The following is a 25,021-nucleotide window of genomic DNA, read 5'->3' on the forward strand; positions in this document are numbered from 1 at the left end:
TGAAAAAATTAAGTAGTATAAAAATAAAATCTATCATCACTACATGTAGATTTTGAGGAACACAGGGGAGGGAATTTAAAACTTCCTGAAGGTTTGGAAGGGACTTCTCTGAGGATTGAACAACCTTTTTTATCATCTTTTTATTTTATTTTATTTATTTATTTTGGTGTAAAGGCTATGTTAGGCATACATTCAGGTGTCTTTCTTTTTCTTTTTATTCATCTTGAAAACATAATTCACCACAGAAGCTACCATCTGTGGTCTTCACGAGGAAAGGTCATTGTCCTTGAGCCCTTGAGCAGCCTTGGCAGCATAGGCAGCTTTGGACAGGTGGTTTGAGGATCAGCAAGAAAGGAAGGGAACACCCAGCTACCCAAATTAGCTGAATCATCTTGGGTGTCACTGGGCCGCCATCCATCAGCCAGATGGTCTTCAAACCACCATGATGCAATTGTGCTTTGGAAGTCATGCTTGCTGACCTATTTTCCCTTCCCATCCCTGACTGATTTCTGATTTCTAAGCTCCTGGTCAGCGGGATATTTTAAAGATTGCCTAACACATGTGAGCCTTTCTTTTCTCAAACAGAACCCACATTGTTTCGTTCTGTGCCTCATTTAAGCATGAAAACTCTTCTCTAAGGGGTCACTCTACTAGGAAAGCCCACATTTTTATTGCTAACCTCTTTCAGTTCCAACTTCCTTTTTTGCCTGACTCCTCTCCATCTAGATTTTGACTTCAAACCCTCCTCTATGGAACCATCTCAAACTAACCCAGTAACTAAAAACAGAGGAAAAGCTTTAGACCGGGTTCATGGTGGAGTTATAAAGAGCATTGACTTTGAAATGAGAGAGACCTAGGATGAATACAAAGAAGGGTCAGACAAAGGAAATGAATGAGCCACAGATGTTGGATTCAAAGATCTTTCAGCCTCATCTGGAACATACATAATTAGGATACAAAGGAGATGATAAGTGATGTAGGAAGTTCAGGTAAAATGTTAAGTGAGGTTATAGGAAGAAGAGATGTCTATAGCTAAGGAAAAGGAAAGGATTTATGGAGTAAGTGACATTTGAGTTTGGCTTTGTGTGATAATTCTGTAGGTATAGATATAAAAGGTATTCGTTTTTGTTTTTATCCAAATCTTAAAAGATCTACAGCCCATTTGTAATCTTGACTGTCTTGCCCACGTTTTCTTACATTTTCAGAGTTGAAGCATCAAACACCTGGTTTCTCTCTGACTTCAGTATTCATTTTATAAAGACCAAGAAAACCTCACTTCTGTACTCACATTGCCGAGAAATGTAAAAGAATCCTCTGACTTATTTACAAAGCGCTTTGCTTTCCCCCAAGAAGACATATGCAGAATTAGATGAATGACATCAGCTGACCACCATCCTGGTGAAAATCTCCTCTCATTTGGGATCAGAGGAACCCCTTGTGTATTTGTTCTATAATTCAATGTGCTGCAGTTACAAACACTGAATGTCTCAAAGCCTTGGTGAGATAGCATAGCCCCTCCCCCCCCAACCACAAGCAGCCCCCTGTCCCAGGGCTTCTTTGGGGCTTACCACAGCTTAGAGAAGCAGACACATGAAATATTTGGGGGCATTAAAGGTTTCCCATAGAACTGAAAGGTCCCCCAGTAGTGGGTCCGTGATCAAAGGAGCAAGACTGATTCAAAGCGAAGGTCAAGCAAAGCTTTATTTCACACCAAACATCGAGAATCGAACCGACCAGCCAGGGCCATCTCTTACAAAGAGGGCGACCCCTCCCTGCCTTACAGACTAACTTTTATAGAGCAAAGGCCATGTGGCTGGGCCTAGCAACACACAGGTGGCCAATGAGATTGTAACACACAGAGAAAGCTGCACAGTCATGCTAGGTCACACACAATTGAATTACAATTTACCCTAGTAGATACTCGAACTAGCCTATCACCTTGGTCAGACCTGGCGCCCAAAAGGCAGGACCCACACTCCTTGGTAGCTAGGAAGACGGTATGTGCACCCCACTGATTGGATGTCTCCACCTGGCCTGACCCGCCCTTGTAGCTGGGCTTTGTTACATGGGACACTTGCTTGGGACTTGCTTTTAAGTAAGTTCCTGGGGTAGGCCGGGATGGGGGGGGGGGGCAGGGTCAGTTTAAGTTTTACTGCATAAACAACAAAATCACTGTTTAACCGGATGGAATCTCTCTGGCTAAATAGGCCCTTATAGAATAAGTCTTGGTTTTTTAAAGTGTAATTGAGGGGCACCTGGGTGGCTCAGGTTGTTAAGCATCTGCCTTTTGTTTGGGTCATGATCCCAGAGTCCTTGGATCAAGCCCCACCTGTGTCTCCCTGCTCAGTGAGGAGTCTGCTTCTCCCTCTACCTCTGCCTGCCACTCCCTCTGCTTGTGCTCTCTCCCTCTCTGTATCAAATAAATAAATAAAATATTTTTAAAAAATAAAAGTGTAATTTTGTTTCTTCTGAAATTTTCTCTCTATAGAACTTACCACTGTCTAAAATGCTGAAAATCAATATCTTCTCAAGCTTAGTTTCTTAACTTGAGCATATTTATTTCATATGGTGACTTCTTGATTACCCAAAATTCACTGAGAGGAGGCTGTTCTACCTAATGAAATTTTCTCGTTAACCAGTGCTAAAAAGGCTTTAAAATGAGTGGTCTGATAATGATTTTTTTTTTAAAGATTTTATTTATTTATTTGACAGAGAGAGATCATAAGCAGGCAGAGAGGCAGGCAGAGAGAGGAGGAAGCAGGCGCCCCGCTGAGCAGAGAGCCCGATGCGGGCCTCGATCCCAGGACCCTGAGATCATGACCTGAGCCGAAGGCAGCGGCTTAACATACTGAACCACCCAGGCACCCTGATAATGATTTTTTTTTAAGATTGTGAATCCTGTTTTCTATAAGATTAGTCATCAACACTCAGTGCTGACAAGGAATAAAGAGAGAAGGAAAAAACAAGAGCATCATTTACTTAAGGCGTAGAGCATAGTTAACCAGAACAGCACCTTTGATATCAGTCTTACCTAGCTTTGAATCCTGGGTTCATCTCTCACTGGCTAGGCAAGTTCATTTAAAATGTATCCTCTTCCCATGAATGAATTGGAATGACTTTGGTACATACTCGTATGAGGTTGTTCTGAAGACTCCACGGAACAAGGGATAGATAAAGAACCTGTCTCAACAAAAAGCTGGAAGCAAATTAATTCACCTGGTGTTGCACTGATAGACATTTTGCATGTTAATTTATTAATCTTTAAGGCAACCTACGGGGTAGTATTTTTATTTTTATTTTTTTTAAAGACTTTATGTATTTATTTGACAGAGATCACAAGTAGGCAGAGAGGCAGGCAGAGAGAGAGAAGGAAGCAGGCTCCCCGCCAAGCAGAGAGCCTGACTCGGGGCTCAATCCCAGGACCCGGGGATCACAACCCGAGCCGAAGGCAGAGGCCTTAACCCACTGAGCCACCCAGGCACCCCTTGGGTAGTATTTTTAATCTGGTACTTTTATCTGTGCTTTAAAAATAACTGCTCAGACTTAGAACCTTCCTGAAAGTCATATAGTTCTGATTTGCAAGTTGAGATTTGAACCTGGATCTGAGCAATTTAACATTCATGCTTCCCCCCCCCCCTTAGTTTTGTGGGGCTTTTTTTGTTTGTTTGTTTTTTCAGTTGGTTGGTTTTGGGGGGGGTTGTTTGTTTTTAGTAATCTTTACAACCAGTGGGGAGCTCAAACTCATGACTCTGAGATCAAGAGTTGCATGCAGTTCCAACTGAGCCAGCGAGGTGCCCCTATGCTACTTTCTCTGTTAGATTTTTTTTTTCTTTTAAGACTTTTTTTTTTTTTTTTTTTGACCGAGAGAGAGATCACAAGTAGGCAGAGAGGCAGGCAGAGACAGAGGGGGAAGCAGGCTCCCCGCTGAGCAGAGAGCCCGATGCGGGGCTCGATCCCAGGACCCCGAGATCATGACCTGAGCCGAAGGCAGCGGCTTAATCCACTGAGCCACCCAGGCGCCCCTTTTAGATATTTCTTATAGTTCTCCTTTATTTCTTAAACTTGGAATAATACATACAAATTCATCTGTAATCAAACAGTATAGAAACAACTAATGCAACAGTTCCCCATTCTTTAATACTATTCCCCATAAGTAAGCAATTTAAAAAATTGGTCCTATATGCTGACAAGTATTTTCCTGCATGTGTATCTACATATGTATATATTTGTAATTTTTTCTTTTTTTTTTAACATGTTATTTATTTATTAGAGAGAGAGAGAGAGATCACAAGTAGGCAGAGAGACAGGCAGAGAGAGAGGAGGAAACAGGCTCTCTGCCAAGCAGAGAGCCCGATGCAGGGCTCAATCCCAGGACCCTGAGATCATGACCTGAGCTGAAGGCAGAGGCTTAACCCACTGAGCCACCCAGGCACCCCTTGTAATTTTTTTTCTGAAAAACTTTTCAAACCTACATTCTTTCAATGGCATGTAAAAATTTCTCTTTCTCTACATTATCAATATTGAATGTTCTCTTTCTATTCTCTTGTCCATTCAATAGATGAAAGAACACTATATCTTTGCTTCAGTTTGCGCTACTTAAATTATAAGGATGAGGTTGAATGTCCAAAGATCAAAACTATTTTCTCTCCAAACAGCCCCACCGTATCTGTAGTAATGCCAAAATGGTGGTGTTTTAACATAAAAATCCAAATAAATACAATGTAGATACTCTGTGTATCATCCTCTTCTCCCTTATGTGCCCTCAGAAAATAAACAAACTTCTGAATTAAGTATAACATTTAATATGTTACAGTTCAATTGAGGAGATACTGAATGTGTTTTGAAAATTTATTTATTTATTTTAATTTATCCATTTATTTGAGAGAGAGAAAGAACATGCATGTACACATAAGCTGGGCGAGGGACAGAGGGAGATGATCTCAATCAGACTCCCCATTGAGCATGGAACCTGACCCAGGGCTCAGTCCCAGGACCCTGAGATTATGACCTGAGCCAAAATCAAGAGTCTGCCACTTAACCACCTGAGCCACCCAGGAGCCCCTGTTTTGGAATTTTAATGGGGCTTATTCTTAAAGATGTCTCATTTATATTAAATAAATATTTTTAGAATTTTGCAGAAAATAACTATCAAGGAAACAACTGTCCATGCACTGGTTTACCCAGGATTTGTCCAGTGTTTTTCATGTACCAGAGGTAGTGTTAGGTACTTGACGTTTCAGAGATAAACAGGATAAATACAGTGTCTTATCTCAAGTAGTTTAATCTTGATAGAGATAAACAAGCATCTCAGAAAGTTTTGGCCAGAGGGAATTGAAACATTAAGTAAATGTTTGAGGTCTCAGGTGAAGTCTGCTAAGAATAAGACTGTACTTAGGTCAGGTTGATGCAATGGCCCACATTTGCCATCAGAGTCCACTTTTTCCATCTCCAACTTTCATCTCAAGGCTGGTTCATCTCAAGGCTGGTTTCCTTGGGACTGTGGGATTGCTGCACATGGCAATTTGAGCTTCATGCTTTCTTGTTAATGGGGAGGTGGGAGGGGACTTCTTGTGGTTCTTTTAAGACAAAGGAGGAACTGGAGGATCTGCCTGGCTCAGTATGTGGAGCATGCAACTCTTGAGCTAGGGATTGTGAGTTCAGGCCCCACACTAGGTATAGAGATTACATAAAAAGTAAAAATCTTAAAAAAAAAAAAAAACCTTTTCTAGAAGTCTCTGTGTGTCTCATTGAGCAGAACTGGATCACATACCCACTCCTGACAATAACATTTGGCAAAAAGAGTGGAATTAACCATAAGACAATCAGGCCCAACCTTGGAACAGAAAATAGGGAACAGCTTTTTCTAAGACCTATCCATAAGCTGCAGGGACAGATCTGGGTTGGGGGGGGTGGGTAGGAGGAGATTATGGGGATGGCCTTCTAATGGAAAGGAGGAAGCTAGGAATGGCCATTAGAGAGGAAACAGTGTCTACAACAATAATAAAATAAGCTATTGTGGTTGAGTATCTATATAGTTATGGGCAGTGTGGGTGAAGAAAAACATCTTCATCATTTTCTTCTTAATGTGCCATAGGATCAGAGTGGTACGGAACCTGTTAGCAGTGAGGAAGATGGCAGTCTCGAAGTTGGTATCAAACAATTGCCTGAAAATGAAAGCTCCAGACTGGTGAGAATCCTGTGTTTTTCATCCAATGTTCTTTTTTAAAGGTGCATCATGTTTATTTTGTACCACCATGGAAAGGATCAACTCGCATTGTATTTACTTTTCTAGAAATCTTGATCTCAGAGCTAGGAGAAGCTTTTCCATGTGGAGTGACCCATTAATTCCAACAAATAGCATATTCTGCTATTTTCTTCATGCCTGAATTGTGCTGTTTGGGAAAAAGGAAGCAATTTCTCTTTTAATCTTCTCAGTTTGGCTTCTTTAAGGGTGTAGGTCTGTCCTCAATTAGTCCATAAAGGCACCGAAAAAGATGTTAAATTTATTCCACTGATTCTTAGTAAAAGACGGTTAAACTCACCAAGGGGCTCGAGCATTAGAAGAGAGTCAGGTTTGTTTGTTTTAAGTTGTTTATTATTATTATTATTATTTTAGTAATCTCTACATCCATCATGGGGCTCAAACTCACAACACAAAGATCAAGAGTCACATGTTCTTCCAACTGATCCAGCTAGCTGCACCCAAGAGAGTCGGTTTTAGAGAACCCTCTCTCCTTATATATTTTAATGCTTGATATTTTATTTCATATTTATTGAACTTTTACTGTGTATTGGGTGCTGTCCTGCATGCTACATTAATTTCTTCATCCTTACAGTGCAGGTAGCGATAACTTTCTTTTACACATGAAGAAACTGAGGGCTTATGATTTCACTAACTTGCCAGAGGCCACTCACTAGAACGTGGTAGACCTGGAGATTCACCCCCGTTCAGTCTGCCTCCCATGCTTTCATTCACAGTCCATCTTTTTATTTTGCAGCCTTATACTTACAGGGTTAGACTGCACGTTCCAGAAAGAAATGTGGGCTTTTTTCTCTCTGTTTCAAAATGTCTTACAAATCTCAAAGAATTATCACTTGGGAGGGTCACCCTGATTTTGTGGCAGCACAGAGTTGTTCATTTTACTTCAGGGAGTTTGAGAAATCATTTATCTTCTTCCAACTTTTAGAAAATGTATATTGGGACTGTCTTAAATTCTGTGTCCTAGAAAAGAAACTGATTCTTTCAAGCTGAAGGGAAAGGACATTTCAGCAAAAATGGAAATGACAGTGGGCTACTCCTGGGCAAATTGTAAATGGGACACAAGAACTCTGGCGTCAAAACACTGGGACTAACAGATTATAACCATTGTTCTTAAACAAGATGTTCCAAGGTTACTCTGTTCCTTTTCTAAAAGATTAACAGCATATTTGCCCTGGAAGGAGAGTGAGTAACATCAACAAAGTTTGAACTCAAAGCTCCTTCATTTAAAAACACTACTAACGTGGTTGTTTTGGGCACTGTATCTCCAAGACAGGTTAGGGGAAAGTCTTGTAAAACAACAGGGTTTTTGTAAGTAGAGGCCTTCAACGCAGTCCATAGAAGAAATGGTAAAAAAGGGTGAAAACACTTCCTTGATTGTCAGAGAGTCTGGTAATCCAGAGATTCACCTGAAGGCTATAGGCAACCGCCATCCAATACCCACTTACTGTTCCCAAGAAAGCAATGCCAGTGATGGGGCTCCAAATGTCAAGAAGGGACCCACTCTCAGGCACAGGATTTGAAGGGCTGCGGGTCATTTATAGATACTGTTTTATACAGCACTTCACTAAGATGGAAGCCTTCCCTTACCCACTGACTGCTGTCTCTCTTTTTGCTTCCCCTCCCCGCCTCACCCCCCCCTCTCTTTTTAATATTATAGTTCTTACTGTTTCCAGTAGAATCTATATATCGTCTACTTGAGGGAGGAAAGGTAGCCTAAATTTAATCAACTTCTATAGATAAATACAAATGGTCCACCATAAAACATTAGTCAAAAGTGTGCTCTTGGGTGAGTTACTTGACATCACCAACCCGCAGTTTTCTCACCTGAGGAAGAAGAGTAATCAGGATGTTAGGAGGAAACAAATGGACTATATGGTATAAATCATGTAGCAGAGTGTAGGGCAAATGGTGTTTAGCAAGTTCATTCATTAATTCAACAGATATTTGCTGAATGCCATTATGTTCCAGGCACTAGAGATATAATAGTGAACAAAATATAGGAAAATGCCTGCTCTCAGGGTGCAGAAGTGGCACAGTTCGTTAAGCATCTGACTCTTGATTTTGGTTCAGGTCATGATCTCGGGTTGTGAGCTGGAGCCACACAGAGCCCCACATCAGGCTCCACACTGAGACTTGCTCGTCCTCTGCCCACCCCCCCATAAATAAATTTTTTTTTTTTTAAATGCCTGCTCTCATGGGGACTCTCTTCAGGATGAGTTGGGGGAGGAGCATAGATAATAAATTAGCAAAATATTAGATTGGATCGTAAGAAATTGCCTTTTTTGTAGGTAAGAATTTCATATGGTACAACCTGATGTGGTGTCTTGTTACAAAGAATTAATAACTGTCCATTGTCACTAGTTATCATGATTATTTCTATTACAAGATTGGTGCAAGGGTTGCTACTCCATCCTAGGATTGTTGGCCAGTGCATCTTGTCAGAGGACAGCATGTGATCTGTGTGGGTCTTGACTATTTTCTGTTTATGTCACGACAGTTGGAAACACTAAGCCTTTAACCCTCTAAAAGTTGCTTCCTCGCTGGGGTCATCTGTCTGTCTCATCAGGCACTATGCTGGCCCCTACAGGAGTGAGCGGGAGAAACACCAGCCTTGCTCTTCAGAAGTTGACCCTCTAGAACCACTGAGGATAACAGAATTTGTATCTGGAAAATCATACATGCAGAAGTATAGTAGAGAGAGAGAAGAAAAACAGCAACACTGTGATGCGTGTGTTCAAAAGTAGAAAGAAACCATCTCAGTCATGGATTAAGGAAGGTTTCCTAGAATTGTGGCCTTTAAGGTAAACCTCCAAAGATGAGACGGCAACTGACTTGTGAGGTTGGCATAGAGATGAGGTTTACCAGCTGAGTCAGTGCGGATGATGGAGTAGCACATGAGTGTTGGGCATTTGTGGGACAACAATGAGCGATATAATTTGAACAGTGGACTCACAGAGCTGAAGGGACTATATGCTGTGAATTATTGATGAACTTACTCGTCTTCATGTGATCAGTGCTCAGTCCGTGTCCCAGAAGCCACATGGATATGGGGAGACACAAGGTGCTACCTAGGAGAAACTACTTCAGAGAGTTATTAAGTTCTTTGAGACTTTCTGTTTCCAGAGCTAAGACCGAGTCATGGGTCAGCATATTCCAGGACTGTTTCTGCTGTTCAGTCATGGTTGTCTTTGGTCCACATCTCAGTAGTCCCCAGATTTCACAGCTGAGGGGTTTATAGTAACTTCAGTAGGTAATGGCTTTCTCTCAAATATTTTTAAAGGGTGAATAACTTGTTTTTAGACAACTGATCAGATGATGGTTTGTGAAACGTAGATTTCAATTGTGAGAGACTGGAGGCAGGGAAGTGTCTGGAGTCTATTTCAGAAGTCTAGGTGAGAGCCTGTTAAAACTATTTTTTAAGCCTTTTGAAAGGAACTTTTAAAAAGCTATCTGCACAGAGCTTTGCGATTTGTAAAACAAAGTGTCATTATCTCATTAGCTTAATGTTTTAATATCTAAATTTTTTCTAAAATGATACTTTGTGATTTTACTCAATTTTATCCCCAAATAACCCTGTGTAAAAAGTAGAACAGAAATTACTTATCCCAGATTTACAGATGAGACCTTAATCTGCTTAGCAAAGGATCACAAAACGGGCAATTGGAAGAGCTGGGTCTCATCCTGAAGGGGCTTTGACTCCTCGGTATCTTGACCTAGAAGGTCATGAATCCCTGAAGTATTATCTTAATCTTTTGGATATCAACCTACTTTTTTAAGAAGATTTTACTTATTTGAGAGAGAAAAAGTGAGAGTGAGGAGAAGCATGGGGTGGGTAGAGGGGAGAGGTGGATGGAGAGGGAGAAGCAGACTCCCCACCAAGCAGGGAGCCTGACGTGGGGCTCGATCCCAGGACCCTGAGACTGTGACTGAGCCGAAGTTAAGCACTTAACCGCCTGAGCCACCCAGGCGCCTCTCAGCCTATGTTTTTATCATGTTGAGAGTATCTGCATTTATATAATATACTCTTTTGGAGCAGTGTAACTAAATTACCAAGAGTACAGGATTGGAGCCATACTACTTGAATTCAAATCCTGATTCTGCCATTGACTACCGATAAAATCTTAGGCACGAGGGACGCCTGGGTGGCTCAGTTGGTTGAGCGGCTGCCTTCAGCTCAGTCGTGATCCCAGCGTCCTGGGATGGAGTCCCGCATCGGGCTCCCTGCTCAGCAGGGAGCCTGCTTCTCCCTCTGCCTCTGCCTGCCACTCTGTCTGCCCATGCTCACTCTCTCTGACAAATAAATAAATAAAATCTTTTAAAAAAAAAAATCTTAGGCACGGAACCTTTCTGTGCCTCAGTTTCTGCATTTGTGAAATGGAAGAAAGGAACCACAGTTGTGAGACCTGAGGAGGGCCAGCTATCCAGTACTACACAGAACCATGCCAGAGGGCACTAGAGTCACTGTACAAGGGAGAGTCATTATTATTAACAATGATGCTGTTATTCCAATTAAAACATTTAGTGTTAGCCACATAAGGATTAGCTGTTGTGAGCGAAGCATTAAGGTGTAACTTAGAAAACTGAAATGAATTGTTCAACCCGAAAAATCCAAATGCTGATCATAATGGGCAGTGTGTATTGAATGCCTACGCGCTAGACATTATTCTAAGCTCATTTACGTAACAGTCCTATGAGGTTAGTACTCATATTATCCCCATTTAAGAGATGAGAAAACTGAGGCACTGAGACACTAAATAATTACCCAGTGCGGGGGAGGGGGCTGGTTGGCTTAGTTGGTTGAGCATTCAGGCTCTTGGTTTCCGCTCACGTCGTGATCTCAGGGTCCTGGGATCGAGCTCTGCACCAGGGGCTCCATGCTCAGAGGGGAGTCTGCTTGAAGAGTCTCCCTCTGCCTCTCTCCTCCTCAAATAAATAAATCTTAAATGAAATATATTATGGGTCCTGCTTTACTGACAAGGTCCTAAGGCTATGAGGTGGCTAGTATGTTCCTAAGGTCTCGCAGCAGGTCGGTGGGATGGCTGGGACTCAAACCCAGTTATTTTTGCTTGGAAATCCTGTCTTCCCGTTGTGTGGTTCACATAGACAACACTTCTAGAATATCATACCACTGTGTGGTCTGTTTGCTCGAGCAACAAATACTAATCGAGTGTGGCTTGCTGTTTGCAGAAGATTCAGTGATGAGCAGAACTGTTAGAGCTTCTTAAAGAGCTTGAGATGTCTGAGGACAAGTGTTCCCATCAGCTTGCCATCTCTGGAAGTTCGGCGGCTAGTGGGAAGAAAGGAGCCAGGGAAGGAAACGAGGAGATAGTACTGTTTTCTTCTACGTAGCTAACCTCTGTTCTTGCTGCCTCCTTTGGATCTCAAACCCTGTTGGATATTAGGATTTTCTGCCTTGAAATAAAACCAGCTTACTTTTTCTTTTGTTCTTGTCTGACTTCATCTCCATGCTGTTCTAGATATTAATAGCCAATAAAATCATTTTAAAGCAACTAGCTCACAACAAAATAATAAAAAGACAAATAACTCAGTTTAAAAAAATGGGTGAGGGGGTGCCTGAGTGGCTCAGTTGGTTAAGTGACTGTCTTTGGCTCAGGTCATGATCCTAGAATCCCAGGATCGAGTCCCACATCGGGTTCCCTGCTAAGCGGGGAGTCTGCTTCTCCCTCTGACCTCTCCCCTCTTATGCCCTCTCTCTCTCTCTCTCAAATAAATAATAAAATCTTTTTTAAAAAGTGGATAAGGTGGGGCACCTGGGTGGCTCAGTGGGTCAAGCCTCTGCCTTTGGCTCAGGTCATGATCCCAGGATCCTGGGATCCAGCCCCACATCGGGCTCTCTGTTCAGCGGGGAGCCTGCTTCCTCCTCCCTCTCTCTCTCTCTCTCTACCTCTCTGCCTACGTGTGATCTCTATCTGTCAAAAAAATAAATAAAAAAGTGGGTAAGGACCTGAATAAGCATTTCTCTAAAGATATACAAATGGCCAATAAGCACATGAGAGGATGCTCAACCTCATTAACCAGTAGGGAACTAAATACGTATCAAAACCACAGTGAGGAGGCGCCTGGGTGGCTCCTTGGGTTAAGCCGCTGCCTTTGGCTCAGGTCATGATCCCAGGGTCTTGGGATCGAGTCCCGAATCGGGCTCCTTGCTCGGCAGGGAGCCTGCTTCCCCCTCTCTCTCTGTCTGCCTCTCTTCCTCCTTGTGTACTTGCTCTCTCTCTCTCTCTCTGACAAATAAATATAATCTTAAACACATACACACACACACACACAGTGAAATACACTTTACACCTACTAGGAGGACTGTACTCAGAAAGACAGATAATAGCAAGTACTGGCAAGGATGGGGAGTGATTGGAACTCTCATACATCGCTAGTGAGAATATCAAGTAGCATTGCCAGTTGGAAAACCGTTTGCAGTTCTTCACAATATGAAGCATATTTATATCATCATATCGTAATTTCGCTCCTAGGTGTACACCCAAGAGGAATGAAAGAAAACCAATCCACACAAAAACTTGTACACTAGTGTTCATAGCAGCATTTTTCATAAGAGCCCCAAAATGGAAACAGCCTAAATGTCTACCAACTGAATAAATGAAATGTGGTACATTATGCAGTGGAATATGAGCAGTAGGAGATCATGAAGCTCTGATACACGATGCTGCGGCCACATGGTGTGTGTGTGAAATGTCAAGAGGAGACGTGTGGACAGAGACAGACAATAGATCAGCGTTGCCTGTGGCTGGGGGGTGTGGGCAGGGAACGGGAGTGACCCTGATGGGTACAGGGTTTCTTTCTGAGGTTATGAAAAGGTTCTAAACTTAGATTGTGATGATATTTGTACAACTCTGTGAAATCCATAGTATTATATATTTGAGATGGGGGGCATTTCGTGGCATGTTAATTATATCTCAATAAAGATACTCTTAAAAAACAGGAGCAGTGGGGTACCTGGGTGGCTCAGTGGGTTAAGCCTCTGCCTTTGGTTCAGGTCATGATCTCAGGGTCCTGGTATCGAGCCCTGCGTCAGGCTCTCTGCTCAGCAGGGAGCCTGCTTCCCCCTCTCTCTCTGCCTACTTGTGATCTCTCTCTGTGTCAAATAAACAAATAAAATCTTTAAGGAAAAAAAAAGGGAGCAATATGAGAGAGAAGTAAAAATATAGATAATCCACAAAGTGAAATCAAATGAGCAATGCTGACGTGACCTCTAGAAACAAGTTTGGTTAAATAAGTATATAGTCTTTCCACCAGTTGGGATATTTTACCAGTGTTCAATAATCCCTGGTAGAAAAGGCCTAGATTGTTTGTCCATCAAAATTAGAGCCTGACTTTATTTTATAAATTCTCGCAGTCTGCCTGTTAATTGCATTCTGTGCTAGATCCTAGAACGATGCTACAGAAGGTAAACAAACTCTCTTCCTGTGCTGTTTACAGTCTTCATGGCAGATGGACGTCATTCAGATAATGTCACAAGTAGAATGAAGTCTCAGCTTTGATCAGAGCTAAGAACTAGAGGTGCTTGGTGCTAAGGGAGTGTAGAAGGGGATTGGATGTTGCCAGGGAGGGCTTTCCCAGGGAAACGAACTGAGATCAGGAGGAGAAGCTGACGCTACTGGGAATGTGGTGAAGAACGAAGAAGGAAGGGTGCTAGGTGATGGTAGAGTCTCGGGGAGTCCAGTGAACTGAGCATATGAACGTGCACGGTCGCCGGCCCTGGTGAGATGGATCCCAGCTGGAGCCAGGCCATGTTAGCGAGGTGATCCTTGTGCTGAGAGCAGTGGGAGGCCCCGCGGGGCTCTAAAAGGTGACTGCACTGGAGCTGCCACGTGGTGACTAGCTTGGACCAGGGCCAGGCTGGACACCGCCTGACGAGCTGAAAGTTCATTGTAGCAATGGGCGTCCACAAGAGACACCGACAGCTGTCTGTCCTCGTACTCTATGTAAAGGTTTTAATAAACAGCAAGGAAATACAAGTTCCACAGAAGACTGCCAGTAAATTGCCTTTCTTGCCCTCAGTATGCAAACCTTCTGCTATATGTATTTTTTAAAAATTCCTCTGAACGCAGGTTTAGAGCTATTTAAATGGCAACAGTTGACTCTCTGGGTCTTGAGAACCAGCATCATCCCAGAACTTGGTCAGCAGCCCAAGAGAAACCTGCAAGGAAATGCCCCCAACAGATGTGCTCAGCGTTCTTTCCCCAATTCTTTTTTTTTTTTACCCTTAATATTTATTTATTTATTTGACAGAGAGATCACAAGTAGGGAGAGAGGCAGGCAGACAGAAGGGGAAACAGGCTCCCTGCTGAGCAGAGAGCCTGATGCGGGACTCAATCCCAGGACCCTGAGATCATGACCTGAGCTGAAGGCAGAGGCTCAACCCACTGAGCCACCCAGGCGCCCCATCTTTCCCCAATTCTTGAAACTCCTTTGCATCAATATAGTCTTTGTGCCTGTGTGTCCAGTGGCCCTTGTCATCACAGATCTGATACACCAGCCTTAATAACATTTTAGATTTCTCAAAAGTTTTCAAAATGTTTAGATTTCTTTTTCCAGCTGTCTGCAGTGTATTTTTACTATTGTCTTTCATTATGGAATATTTCCGATCCTTAGGACAAGAGTAGGAAAATGAGAGTATTTCAGTGAGCTCAGGGTGGCATTCAACCTGTGGGTTCTTTGTAGAGATTTGGGAATGTACGGGGTAGCAAGATGCCTGAGGAAGCACGAGTCGTTTCTGAATTCACTATCACTAACTTCAGTGAGCCATGACATGGAAATTCATGCTGTAACTGGCCATGCATTGGACCATTTCAGTCTCCACCAGCTACAATAGCAACATTTGAGGAACAGTTTTTCCTCTCCACTTGCTTTGCTTGATCCATACAAAATTTTCAAACATAGCTATTGAAAACTCAATGTTGAGTGTTACAGACACTACCCGTGTCTCCAAGTGGCATGACAGTACTTGCTCTCTCAGGTGAAAAAGCCTATCAGGTGCAAATCGTGGGCTCAGAAATCTGAACAGGCTTAACGCTCACCCCTGCTGTTCACTAGGAAAAGCGCCTTATCCTGTCTATCTGCATTCTTCATCCAGAAACAGAGGAGGAGGAGGTCCACCTCTCTGTTGTGAGGACGGAGTGTGATTTTATACATGAAGTGCTTAGCATAGTGCTTGACGTGCAGTGAGGACTCAGTAAATGTAGGTGTTGCTAGCACCAGATTGTGCCTATAAAAAGTCTACTGTGCCAGGACCCTCATTACTCAGTACACGTTTCCTGAGAACCTGGGATGGGTCAGGCTGTAGGAATGTGACGATAAATAAGACCTCTTTCATCCAGGAGCACAGCACGTTCGGTCTGATGCGGAGGTCACAATCTGGCTGTCAGAGACCGATCCAGACCTTACTTCCGCTCCATGGTGCTTTCTTAAGATGTTTGATTTTATAAATCAGGAGATATTCCCATAAAAATCCTGGTTTCCCTTTTCTCCTGAAAAAAGACCGGCATGCCAAGCCACCCCATAAATCATTTATGCACTTCCCGTTTTCTTCGGGCCCTACTTTTCCAGCATTCCCCCACCCCAGCCTGCTTCCCGCATCCCCATCACCTGTAAACACCTGACTCCACATCCCGGGTCTGATACTGCAGACGGAGCTGTGGCCATTCAGGCCGAATGGCAGGAGGCAAAAGCCACAAGGTGGGCAGGGGCTGGATGGTGGAAAGCCTTGTGGACCAAGGGAAAACCTCTGGACTGGTTTTTAACCAGTGAGATGGTAAGGAATGAGATGATGAGGAAATGAGCCATGTGAGCCTTCTGAATGCCCTGCAAAAAATCCCTTAGAAAACATCAAAGCTTGAAGGCAGGGAGAGTGTTAAAAAGTTGTTAGAGTAACTGAGATGAAGGTTGACGGAGGAGGATAGGGACCAAGACTGATTTCTGTGCATCGTGGCAGCTGACTGGCTGGGTGGTGGGTGCTGCTACTGAGAAAAGAAAGCTAGGAGGAAGAGCGTATTTGTGGGGAAGGGTGCATAAAGTGGGCACCAAAGGCAGTCAAATTCAGTGATTTTTTAAAAATGCCTTTCAGGGATGCCTAGGTGGCTCAGTTGGTTAAGCAGCTGCCTTCAGCTCAGGTCATGATCCCAGCGTCCTGGGGTCGAGTCCCACATCGGGCTCCTTGCTCAGCAGGGAGCCTGCTTCTCCCTATGCCTCTGCCTGCCTCTCTGTCTGCCTGTGCTCGCTCTCTCTCCCTCTCTCTCTGACAAATAAATAAAATCTTTAAAAAAAAATAAAGATGCCTTTCAGACACAGATTGTCTCCTGCTGATCCGGGTCCTTGGCCTCCCACTCTAGAGCATGCGGATACACCAGAAAAGGACAGCCTTTGCCTGGATCAGCCCCACCCAACTCCTCCCCCACCTGAGGCCTGCATTAGCTGAAATCCTATCAGCAAGAGCTCCCCAGCACCTTCCTGTGCCCCTCTGCAGTCTTGGTTGCACTAGGAATTACTTAGGTAAAGCTGGATGCCAGTCCTGCCTGTGACACTTAGTTGAGTCTCTGTGCCTCAGTTTCCTTCCCAATCAAAAGGGGACAGTAATAGGCTCAGTCTCCTATAAAATATAAATGAATACACTTAGAGTGATGCCTTTTGGAGCACACAGGAAATGCCGTGGAAGCGTTAGCTGCCATTAATTTCACGAGATCCTTCTGGTGTATTGAATTTCAGATTTCCGTGTAAGAAGGAAACTATTCTTTAATGGCTACTGATTATGTACTTGTCACTTAGTAGGCACTTTCAAAATAGTACCTCATTTATTCTGACAAAAACAGTAGTAATCATAATAATACCCTCTACCATTTATTGAGCATTAACTGTCTGTTAGGACCTGAACAGAGTGCTTGTCTCCATCCTCCCCATCATGAAAGCATTATTATTATCATCTCCATTTTGCAGATGAGTGGCCTGAGTATTCCAGAAATTAATTCACTTGCCCAGGGGCTTAGGAGCAGTAAATGTCACAAGAAGGATTCAAAGACTTACGTGTTGGACTCATATGTCGGTCAGGCCACTCTGTCTCTCCAAGAGATCATTGATGTTAACCTATAAAGAAACAGGTTTGGAGAAGTCTAGTTTGTCATAACCTATAGGTAGAGAAATTTGGATGTAAGCCACTATGTGACCCCAAAGTCCAAGCTTTCTACTCTCTTCAGGTAATACTAAAGAGTTAGACCCATGGAATCTGCGCGTTTCCATTGATGTGTGGGAAATACGAAAAATAACCACATGGAGAGTGATAGGTCCATAATCAAAGAAGTCAAGCAGAGAGAGTCAATTATCATATGGTTTCACTCATTTGTGGAGCATAACAAATAGTATGGAGGACAAGGGGCATTAGAGAGGAGTAGGGAATTTGGGTAAATTGGAAGGGGCGGTGAACCATGAGAGACTATGGACTCTGAAAAACAATCTGAGGGTTTTGAAGTGGCGGGGAGGGGAGGTGGGAGGTTGGGGTACCAGGTGGTGGGTATTATAGAGGGCACGGCTTGCATGGAGCACTGGGTGTGGTGAAAAAATAATGAATAATGTTTTTCTGAAAATAAATAAATAGAAAAAGAAAAAAAAAAAAAGGAGCGAGACTGATACAAAGCAAAGGTCAAGGAAAGCTTTATTTCTCGCCAAGCATCGAGAATCAAACTGACTGTTCGGGGCCACCTCTTATAGAGAGAGTGACCCCTCCCAGCCTCACAGATGAACTTTTATAGAGCAAAGGCCATGTGGTTGAGCCTGGTCACACACAGGTGGCCAATGAGATTGCAACACAGAAAGCTGCACAGTCATGCTAAGTCACACAGGGGTGGCCAATTGAATTACAGTTCACCCCATAGTAGCTATTTGAACGAGCCTATCACCTTGGTCAGAATTGGCGCCCAAAAGGCGGGGGCCCACACTCCTTGGTACCTAGGGAGACAGTATGGGCGCCCCACTGATTGGGTGTCTCCACTGGTCAGACTCATCCCTGCATTTGGGCTCTGTTATCTCCACCTGACCTGACCCGCCCTTGTATTTGGGCTCTGTTATCTGTTCGACTACATTTTACTGGTTTCCCGACTTGCTTTTTTTTTTTTTTTTTTTAAATTTATTTATTTGACAGAGAGAGAGAGAGATCACAAGTAGGCAAAGAGGCAGGCAGAGAGAGTGGGGGAAGCGGGCTCCCTGCTGAGCAGAGAGCCTGATGTGGGGCTCGATCCCAGGACCCTGAGATCATGACCTGAGGCGAAGGCAGAGGCTTGATCCAGGTTAACCCAGGTGCCCCACGACTTGCTTTTAAGCAAGTTCGGGGGGGGGGCGGCGTTGGGGAGGGCCCAGGGTCAGTTTAAGTTTTACTGCAAAAATAACAAAATCATGGTTTAATCAGATGGAATCGCTCTGGCTAAATAGGCCCTTACAGAGAGTTCTTCATAAAGCAAATCTATTCAATTTCAAGAACTGCCCTTTAAAACTGTGCCATACCTAAATTTTTAGTGTAAAAATGGCTCTTCCTTTGTAACAGTATGGTAATGATATATGATAGTAATTGGGAGGAGAGGACTTTAATAGGTTACAGCCTCTGAGATCATTGATACTTGACCCTTTCTTGACTTACAAAATAGCAAATTCATATGCTCCAACCTATATTTCTTTGGTGTTCTTTAGTGGGGGGGGGTGTCTCTATAATCCCGACATTCTTTTGAAAATTTTCTAGTTTGTGAAATCCCAAAGTCTGAAACCATCTGTTTTGCAAGTGATTCAATCAAAGCATGCAAGGAAAGAGATCATTAGTAAAAGCTGACTTTGGTTTTGAACCTGAATAAGTAGGAGGCTGATACTGTTTCTAATTTTTAAAACAATGACATGAAAAAAATGAGAAAAACCAGATTTGTAGAGGAAGATAATGAGTTCAGTGTATAATTTTATTTTTTTTTAAGTTATATTTATTTATTTGAGAGAGAAAAGGAGAGCACACGTGGAGGGAGGGGCAGAGGAAGAAGCAGACTCCCCTCGCTGAGCAGAGAGCCTGATGTGGGGCTCAATCCCAGGACCCTGGGATCTTAACCTGATCTGAAGGCAGACACTCAACTGACTGAACCACCCAGCCTCCCCTAGAATTTTAACTTTCTTTTTTCCTTCTTAAGATTTTATTTATTGTGAGAGTGAGCATGAGAAAGGGGGAGGGCCAGAGGAAGAGCAGATTCCCCACTGAGCAAGGAGCCCGATGTAGGGCTCAATACTGGGACTTCAGGACCTGACCTGAGCTGAAGGCAATCGCTTAACCAACTGAGCCACCCAGGCATCCTAGAAGTTTAACTTTTTTTTCTTTTTTTTTTTTAAGATTTTATTTATTTATTTGACAGACAGAGATTACAAGTAGGCAGAGAGGCAGTCAGAGAGAGGAGGAAGCAGGCTCCCCGCTGAGCAGAGAGCCCGATGTGGGGCTCGATCCCAGGACCCTGGGATCATGACCTGAGCCAAAGGCAGAGGCTTTAACCCACTGAGCCACCCAGGCGCCCCTAGAAGTTTAACTTTTAAGGGAATAATATGCTGTGTGATTTCTGGTACAGGTTCATTTTATCAATTTTTATATTTTATTTTGCTTTAAAAAATCTTAAATGAAGTATAATTGACCTTAGTTTGTCAATTTTGCTACTGGGCTTGATTAAAAATTATTCCTAAGTGTTTTTAAAGTGCTGGCATCCAAGTTTGGAAAAATAGGTTAAAATGTGTTTCTGATGATTACAGATCTTAATTCCAGGCTGGAATTCTCAGACGTATATCCTGCTCACTTTTAAACAGCTGGACTTTTGTACTTAAAATCCATTTTTATCCCCAACATGTAGTCTGTCGAGAACTGCAGGATTTCTGGTTCAGCTAGGGGAGCAGATGTCACTGTGCGAACCTTATTCTCTGTTTCAGATCCTCTATGAAAACTGCATCTATAACAATAGCCTAGGAACTCCCTTGTAAGAAGCCAGAGATAATGTGTCTGAGTCAGCACCGGCCTCTCTTCTGTGACAGTATGTGACAGTATGCAAATTGCCAATGGCCAAGTTCAAGTGCGTTCAGATACGAGGCATTTTTCACAGCTCATTGTACTTTATATCTTGTATTTCTGAAAAATCACTTGAGATTTGCCTACATGATAAATTCCCCTTTCCTGGTCATAAAAAAGACAGTAGATTTACAGCGAGGTCTGTTCCCTTCATGAGAGTCACAGGAGGAAAGCTCTTGGCTTTTTCCTCCATTCTCTCTGCCTGTGCATCATAAATGAAGAAGATAATATAGAGACGCGAGGGTAGCAGGTAAAGGTAACCTCATGAACTCAGAGACAGCAGAAATAGAGGTGCACATTTTTAACACAAATTCCCATCTTTGACATCTGCTAGCTTGCTTTCACTCCCAACCCCTTTAACTGGTCTCCTACAAAGACTTGTTACGTGAAATTCAACTTGCCTGGAAGGAAGCTATTGCTTATTAGATTTTTTAAACTGAGAAAATAATCTAACCGTCCTAATTATTAGCCCTAAGGACCCCGCGAAGGAAAAGGACGCACTGGCAGAGCCCCGAACTCAGACCTTCTTACCTGTGTGTGTGCAGCTCACACATTGTTCTTTGAGCCTGTGAAGTTTTCACTTCTCTGGAGAAGTCAAGTCAACATGATTTTTAAGGTCCTGTAATCTAAAACCCATATTGTATATCTTACCTTTCTTTTTTTTTTAAAGATTTATCTATTTATTTATTTGACAGAGATCACAAGTAGGCAGAAAGGCAGGCAGAGAGAGAGGGAGAAGCATGTTCCCCGCTGAGCAGAGAGCCGGATGTGGGGCTCGATCCCAGGACCCTGGGATCATGACCTGAGCCGAAGGCAGAGGGATCATGACCTGAGCCAAAGGCAGAGGCTTTAACCCGCTGAGCCACCCAGACGCCCCTATCTTACCTTTCTAAGGGGGCGGAAAGTAAGCAAGTTTAGTAGGGAAGGCCTGTTCTGTCCCAGACGCTACGGCAGCCACAGGACGTACCACCAGGAACAGGACACACAAATCTTATCTTGTAGGTGCTTTCAGAACGCCTGAGAATCGCGACCACTCAGGCTTTCGCGGCATTTCCTGTGTGCTCCAAAAGGCATCATTCTAAGTGTATTGATTAACATTTTATAGGAGATTGAGCCTATTACTGTCCCCTTTTGATTGGGAAGGAAGCTGAGGCACAGAGACTCAATAAGTGTCACGGGCAGGACTGGCATCCAGCTGTACCTAAGTAATTCCTAGTGCGGCCAAGACTGCAGAGGGGCACAGCAAGGTGCTGGGGAGCTCTTGCTGATAGGATTTCAGCTAATGCAGGCCTCAGGTCGGGGAGGAGTTGGGTGGGGCTGATCCAGGCAAAGGCTGTCCCTTTCTAGTGTATCCGGTGCTCCAGAGGGAGAGGCCAAGGACTCAGATCAGCAGGAGACAATCTGTGTCTGACAGGCATCTTTTAAAAATCACTGAGTCTATTTTATTTTTTATTATAATAAAAAAGGGGGAGGGGAACACAAAACCACAGGCTAAATATTAGAAATACTTCGAAGCTTCAATTTCGTTAATGACAAATTTAAATAACATTATATATTATAATAAACATATATAATGGAATAGTAAAAAAAAAAATCAGAGTCTGACTATCTTTAGGCTGAGCAGCCCTCCCAAGTTTGCTTTCTTTGCTCGGTTCACTTCCTTCATCTCCACCTGGCTTACCTTCTGGCTTGACCCCTGTGAGTTTGTTATCCTGATAGATCTTTTCTAGACTCCACCTCATTTTAATCAGTAGTCTCTTGATCGCAGGTGATAAAACCTCAGCTTGACCTTACAGACAAAGGGAGATTTACTGATAAGCTACAGGCCCTTTTTACAGTACAGCAGGAAAGGCAAAGTTGACAGCCTCAGGGACCGTTGGAACCTGAATCCTGGCGCCCCATAGGTGTCTGGATGTGTCTTTGACTCTCTTTGTCTACAGACTTGCTTCCTTAGTTTAGTGGGAATGTGGCCATTGAAAATTCCGAAGCTTCTGGGCCAGAAAGGGGCTGACTCTCTTTCCTTGGGTCCATGTTGGGAAATGCACAGGATGTTCTTAGGTGGTTCAGATGTCTACCCTTGGGCCAGTTGCTATGGCTGGACAGACAGGACATGTTGATTGCCCAAGTTTGGGATAGAAGTTCACCAGCTCTGATGATTATAAACTGGACATCCCTGTTATTATCTATTATATAGAATATTCCCAGTGTTGCTTTTTATATCCACTGCTCGAAAGCTCCTTCTCTTGATCAGAGGAACTTGCTTGGCTCTCAAAGCATTTTCTTTCAGGAGCTTATAGTACTGTGCTGATGATTACAATATAACACACATAGAACATGTTCTGTTGGGTTTGTTCCACAAAATAATATGATCTTTTCACCCTCCTTCCTCAGCCTTCTTATTTAGGGGTCTCCTGTGCGAAGTCGGCACCTTAGACTGTCCCAGAACCTCAGCTTTGAAGGCATTAAGAACTCCCTCAGTGCAGTAGTTGGAAGAGGAGCAAGTTCTAAATTTATGTTTAAACACAAAACACGGAAGAAAGTGACGTACCCTAAGTCACTGGGGTGGCTAGTGCCACGAATTTTTTTTTGGCTGCCCAAGCTCAAAATAAGCCGGCATGACTCGTTCTGATTTAATGTTGTATCTAAAAATGGAATCACCATGTTGAGGCTGGCTCCTAAGAATCTCATGTGTGTCCCTAGGAGGAGGTGAACAGCACATTGCCTTTCCCTTGTGGTTCGTCCTCCGTTAAGAGCAGGAGCTCTGCAGCGCAGTGCGTCTGGTTAAGTTCTGGTTCAGCATATGCTCCAGCGTCTCGCGACCCAGTTAACTCTGCAGTTTGGATAATAGCCCTTACCCCACGGTTCTGTTGTGCACATCGGCCTCCGAAATAGGGATGGTATGTAGCTCAGTAATTGGCAGTCAGTGCTCAGTAAGTTTTAGCTGTCATCATCATCGTCGTGCCCCATCTGCCCCATCCCTTGGCCCAGAGGCTTAAGGGTAATCAGTATAAGAAATGGGACAGGGGGCACCTGGGGGCTCAGTCGGGTAAGCATCTGCCTTTGACTCAGGTCATGAACTCAGGGTCCTGGGATCGAGCCCCACATCGGGCTCCCTGGTCAGCGGGGAGCCTGCTTCCTCCCCTCTCTCTCTGCCTGCCTCTCTACTTGTGATCTCTCTCTGTCAAATAAATAAATAAAATCTTAAAAAAAAAAAAAGATAAAACACAGTGTTGCATAAATTGTGAGAAAATAGCTTGGTCGTGCTATGGAAGGGGCACTGCCCAGGGGCTCAGGGAAGAATTACGCATGAAGGAATTTGTAAACTCGTGGCTTATAATCTGTTTAGGAGCACAGTTGGTGGGGGGGTTGTTGGGTGGAGTTCTCCAATGTTGGTCCCATATGGGAGAAATTGAGAGATAATCTGTATTTAAATGAGAAAGAGCTTTGGTCCTAAAAAAATAAGTGGGCAGATAAGGGAAATCACAATCCTCCTGGGGACCTAGGGGGCAGGCTCAGGACATTATGTGCTGGGGTTCTCAGGTGTAAACCAATAGGGAATTGATGAGACAGGATGGGACTGTAACCTAATCTAGCGATAATGAATGGCTGGGCACGACCTGATCACTATCTATTGTATTGTTACAAATCTGATGGGAGCCCTTTGGATTAACTAGTTCGGTGTGTTTGAAGAAGAAACCAGGGAGAGGGTAGGGGATATCAGATGGTACTCCAGCATCCCCCAAAGGAGAAAGTGTCTGTCCATGTAATTATTTTCACTAGCTCTATAGTAGAGTTAAGAATGTGGGTGTATCAGAGCTGGATTCCATTTACTATCATCATTAACATCTTTATTACGTATTTGTTGTTTGCCAGGTACCATGCTAAGTGCTGTCCATATATTGCCTCATTTAATCCTCACAACATCCCTAGAGCAGAACAACCTTTATTTTTTCCCGTTTTATAAACGAGACTGAGTGAAGCTTGGAGATGTCAGGAAACCTGCTCAGGGTTGCAGAACTCTTAGGTCGAGGAACTAGGATCACAAACAACGACCACTTTGCTATACAAGTCACACCTCTCGTCATCTTCAGATAGCTTACCTCCCTGCAGTCTGTATGTTAGACCTGCCAGACATTTACCACGGGCTGCAGTAAGCCCGTCCTTTCTCCTATCCCAGTCAGTCTGTCTCCATGTTCCCTGCGTAGTCCAAGTCCAAATGCAGGAGTTCATGCCTGAGAGTAGACCATCAGATGATAATTTCCCCTGTGACTTTGCCTGAAAAGAAGGATGGGATGTGGTGGGAGGCAGACATAAGCATTCTGGTTGATGTTTTGGTGTCAGGAAACCACCCTGTATGTATGCACTGGTTTCCTATGTGTTTTGGCAGTTTACTTCTCTCTAAAACCTGGACTCTGCACATTTCTGTGGGATTCAGGACTAACTTAACTCTGTATCCTCCAGTGTCTTTGGTGACATTCAGGGGGAAAAGTTCTAATATCAGAGTTCAAACCCTGAAAGAACTAAGTATTCAGTACAAATACAAATTAGAGGTTACTAGAATGGCAAAAGAAGAAAAAACTCTAGCTGAAGTGACCATCAGTGGGTATCTGATAAGCTTAAAGCCTGATAGCTCTGAAAGGACTGAAGAGAAACATCTG

General features: G+C 43.4%; 1 protein-coding gene across 2 annotated transcripts in view; it reads left to right on the forward strand.

The window, feature by feature from the left end:
• The window catches only part of PATJ (PATJ crumbs cell polarity complex component), a 367,374-nt gene that overhangs the window by 269,196 nt on the left and 73,157 nt on the right, over positions 1 to 25,021 (forward strand). For both annotated transcript variants that reach the window (XM_044238351.1, XM_044238352.1), the window contains exon 31: positions 6,095 to 6,187. In XM_044238351.1, the coding sequence (XP_044094286.1) occupies positions 6,095 to 6,187 (93 nt within the window). The remainder of the gene's footprint in view (positions 1 to 6,094; positions 6,188 to 25,021) is intronic.

Source organism: Neovison vison, chromosome 2, assembly GCF_020171115.1.
Source record: "Neovison vison isolate M4711 chromosome 2, ASM_NN_V1, whole genome shotgun sequence".
In the NCBI taxonomy this organism is placed as follows: Eukaryota; Metazoa; Chordata; class Mammalia; order Carnivora; family Mustelidae; genus Neogale; species Neogale vison.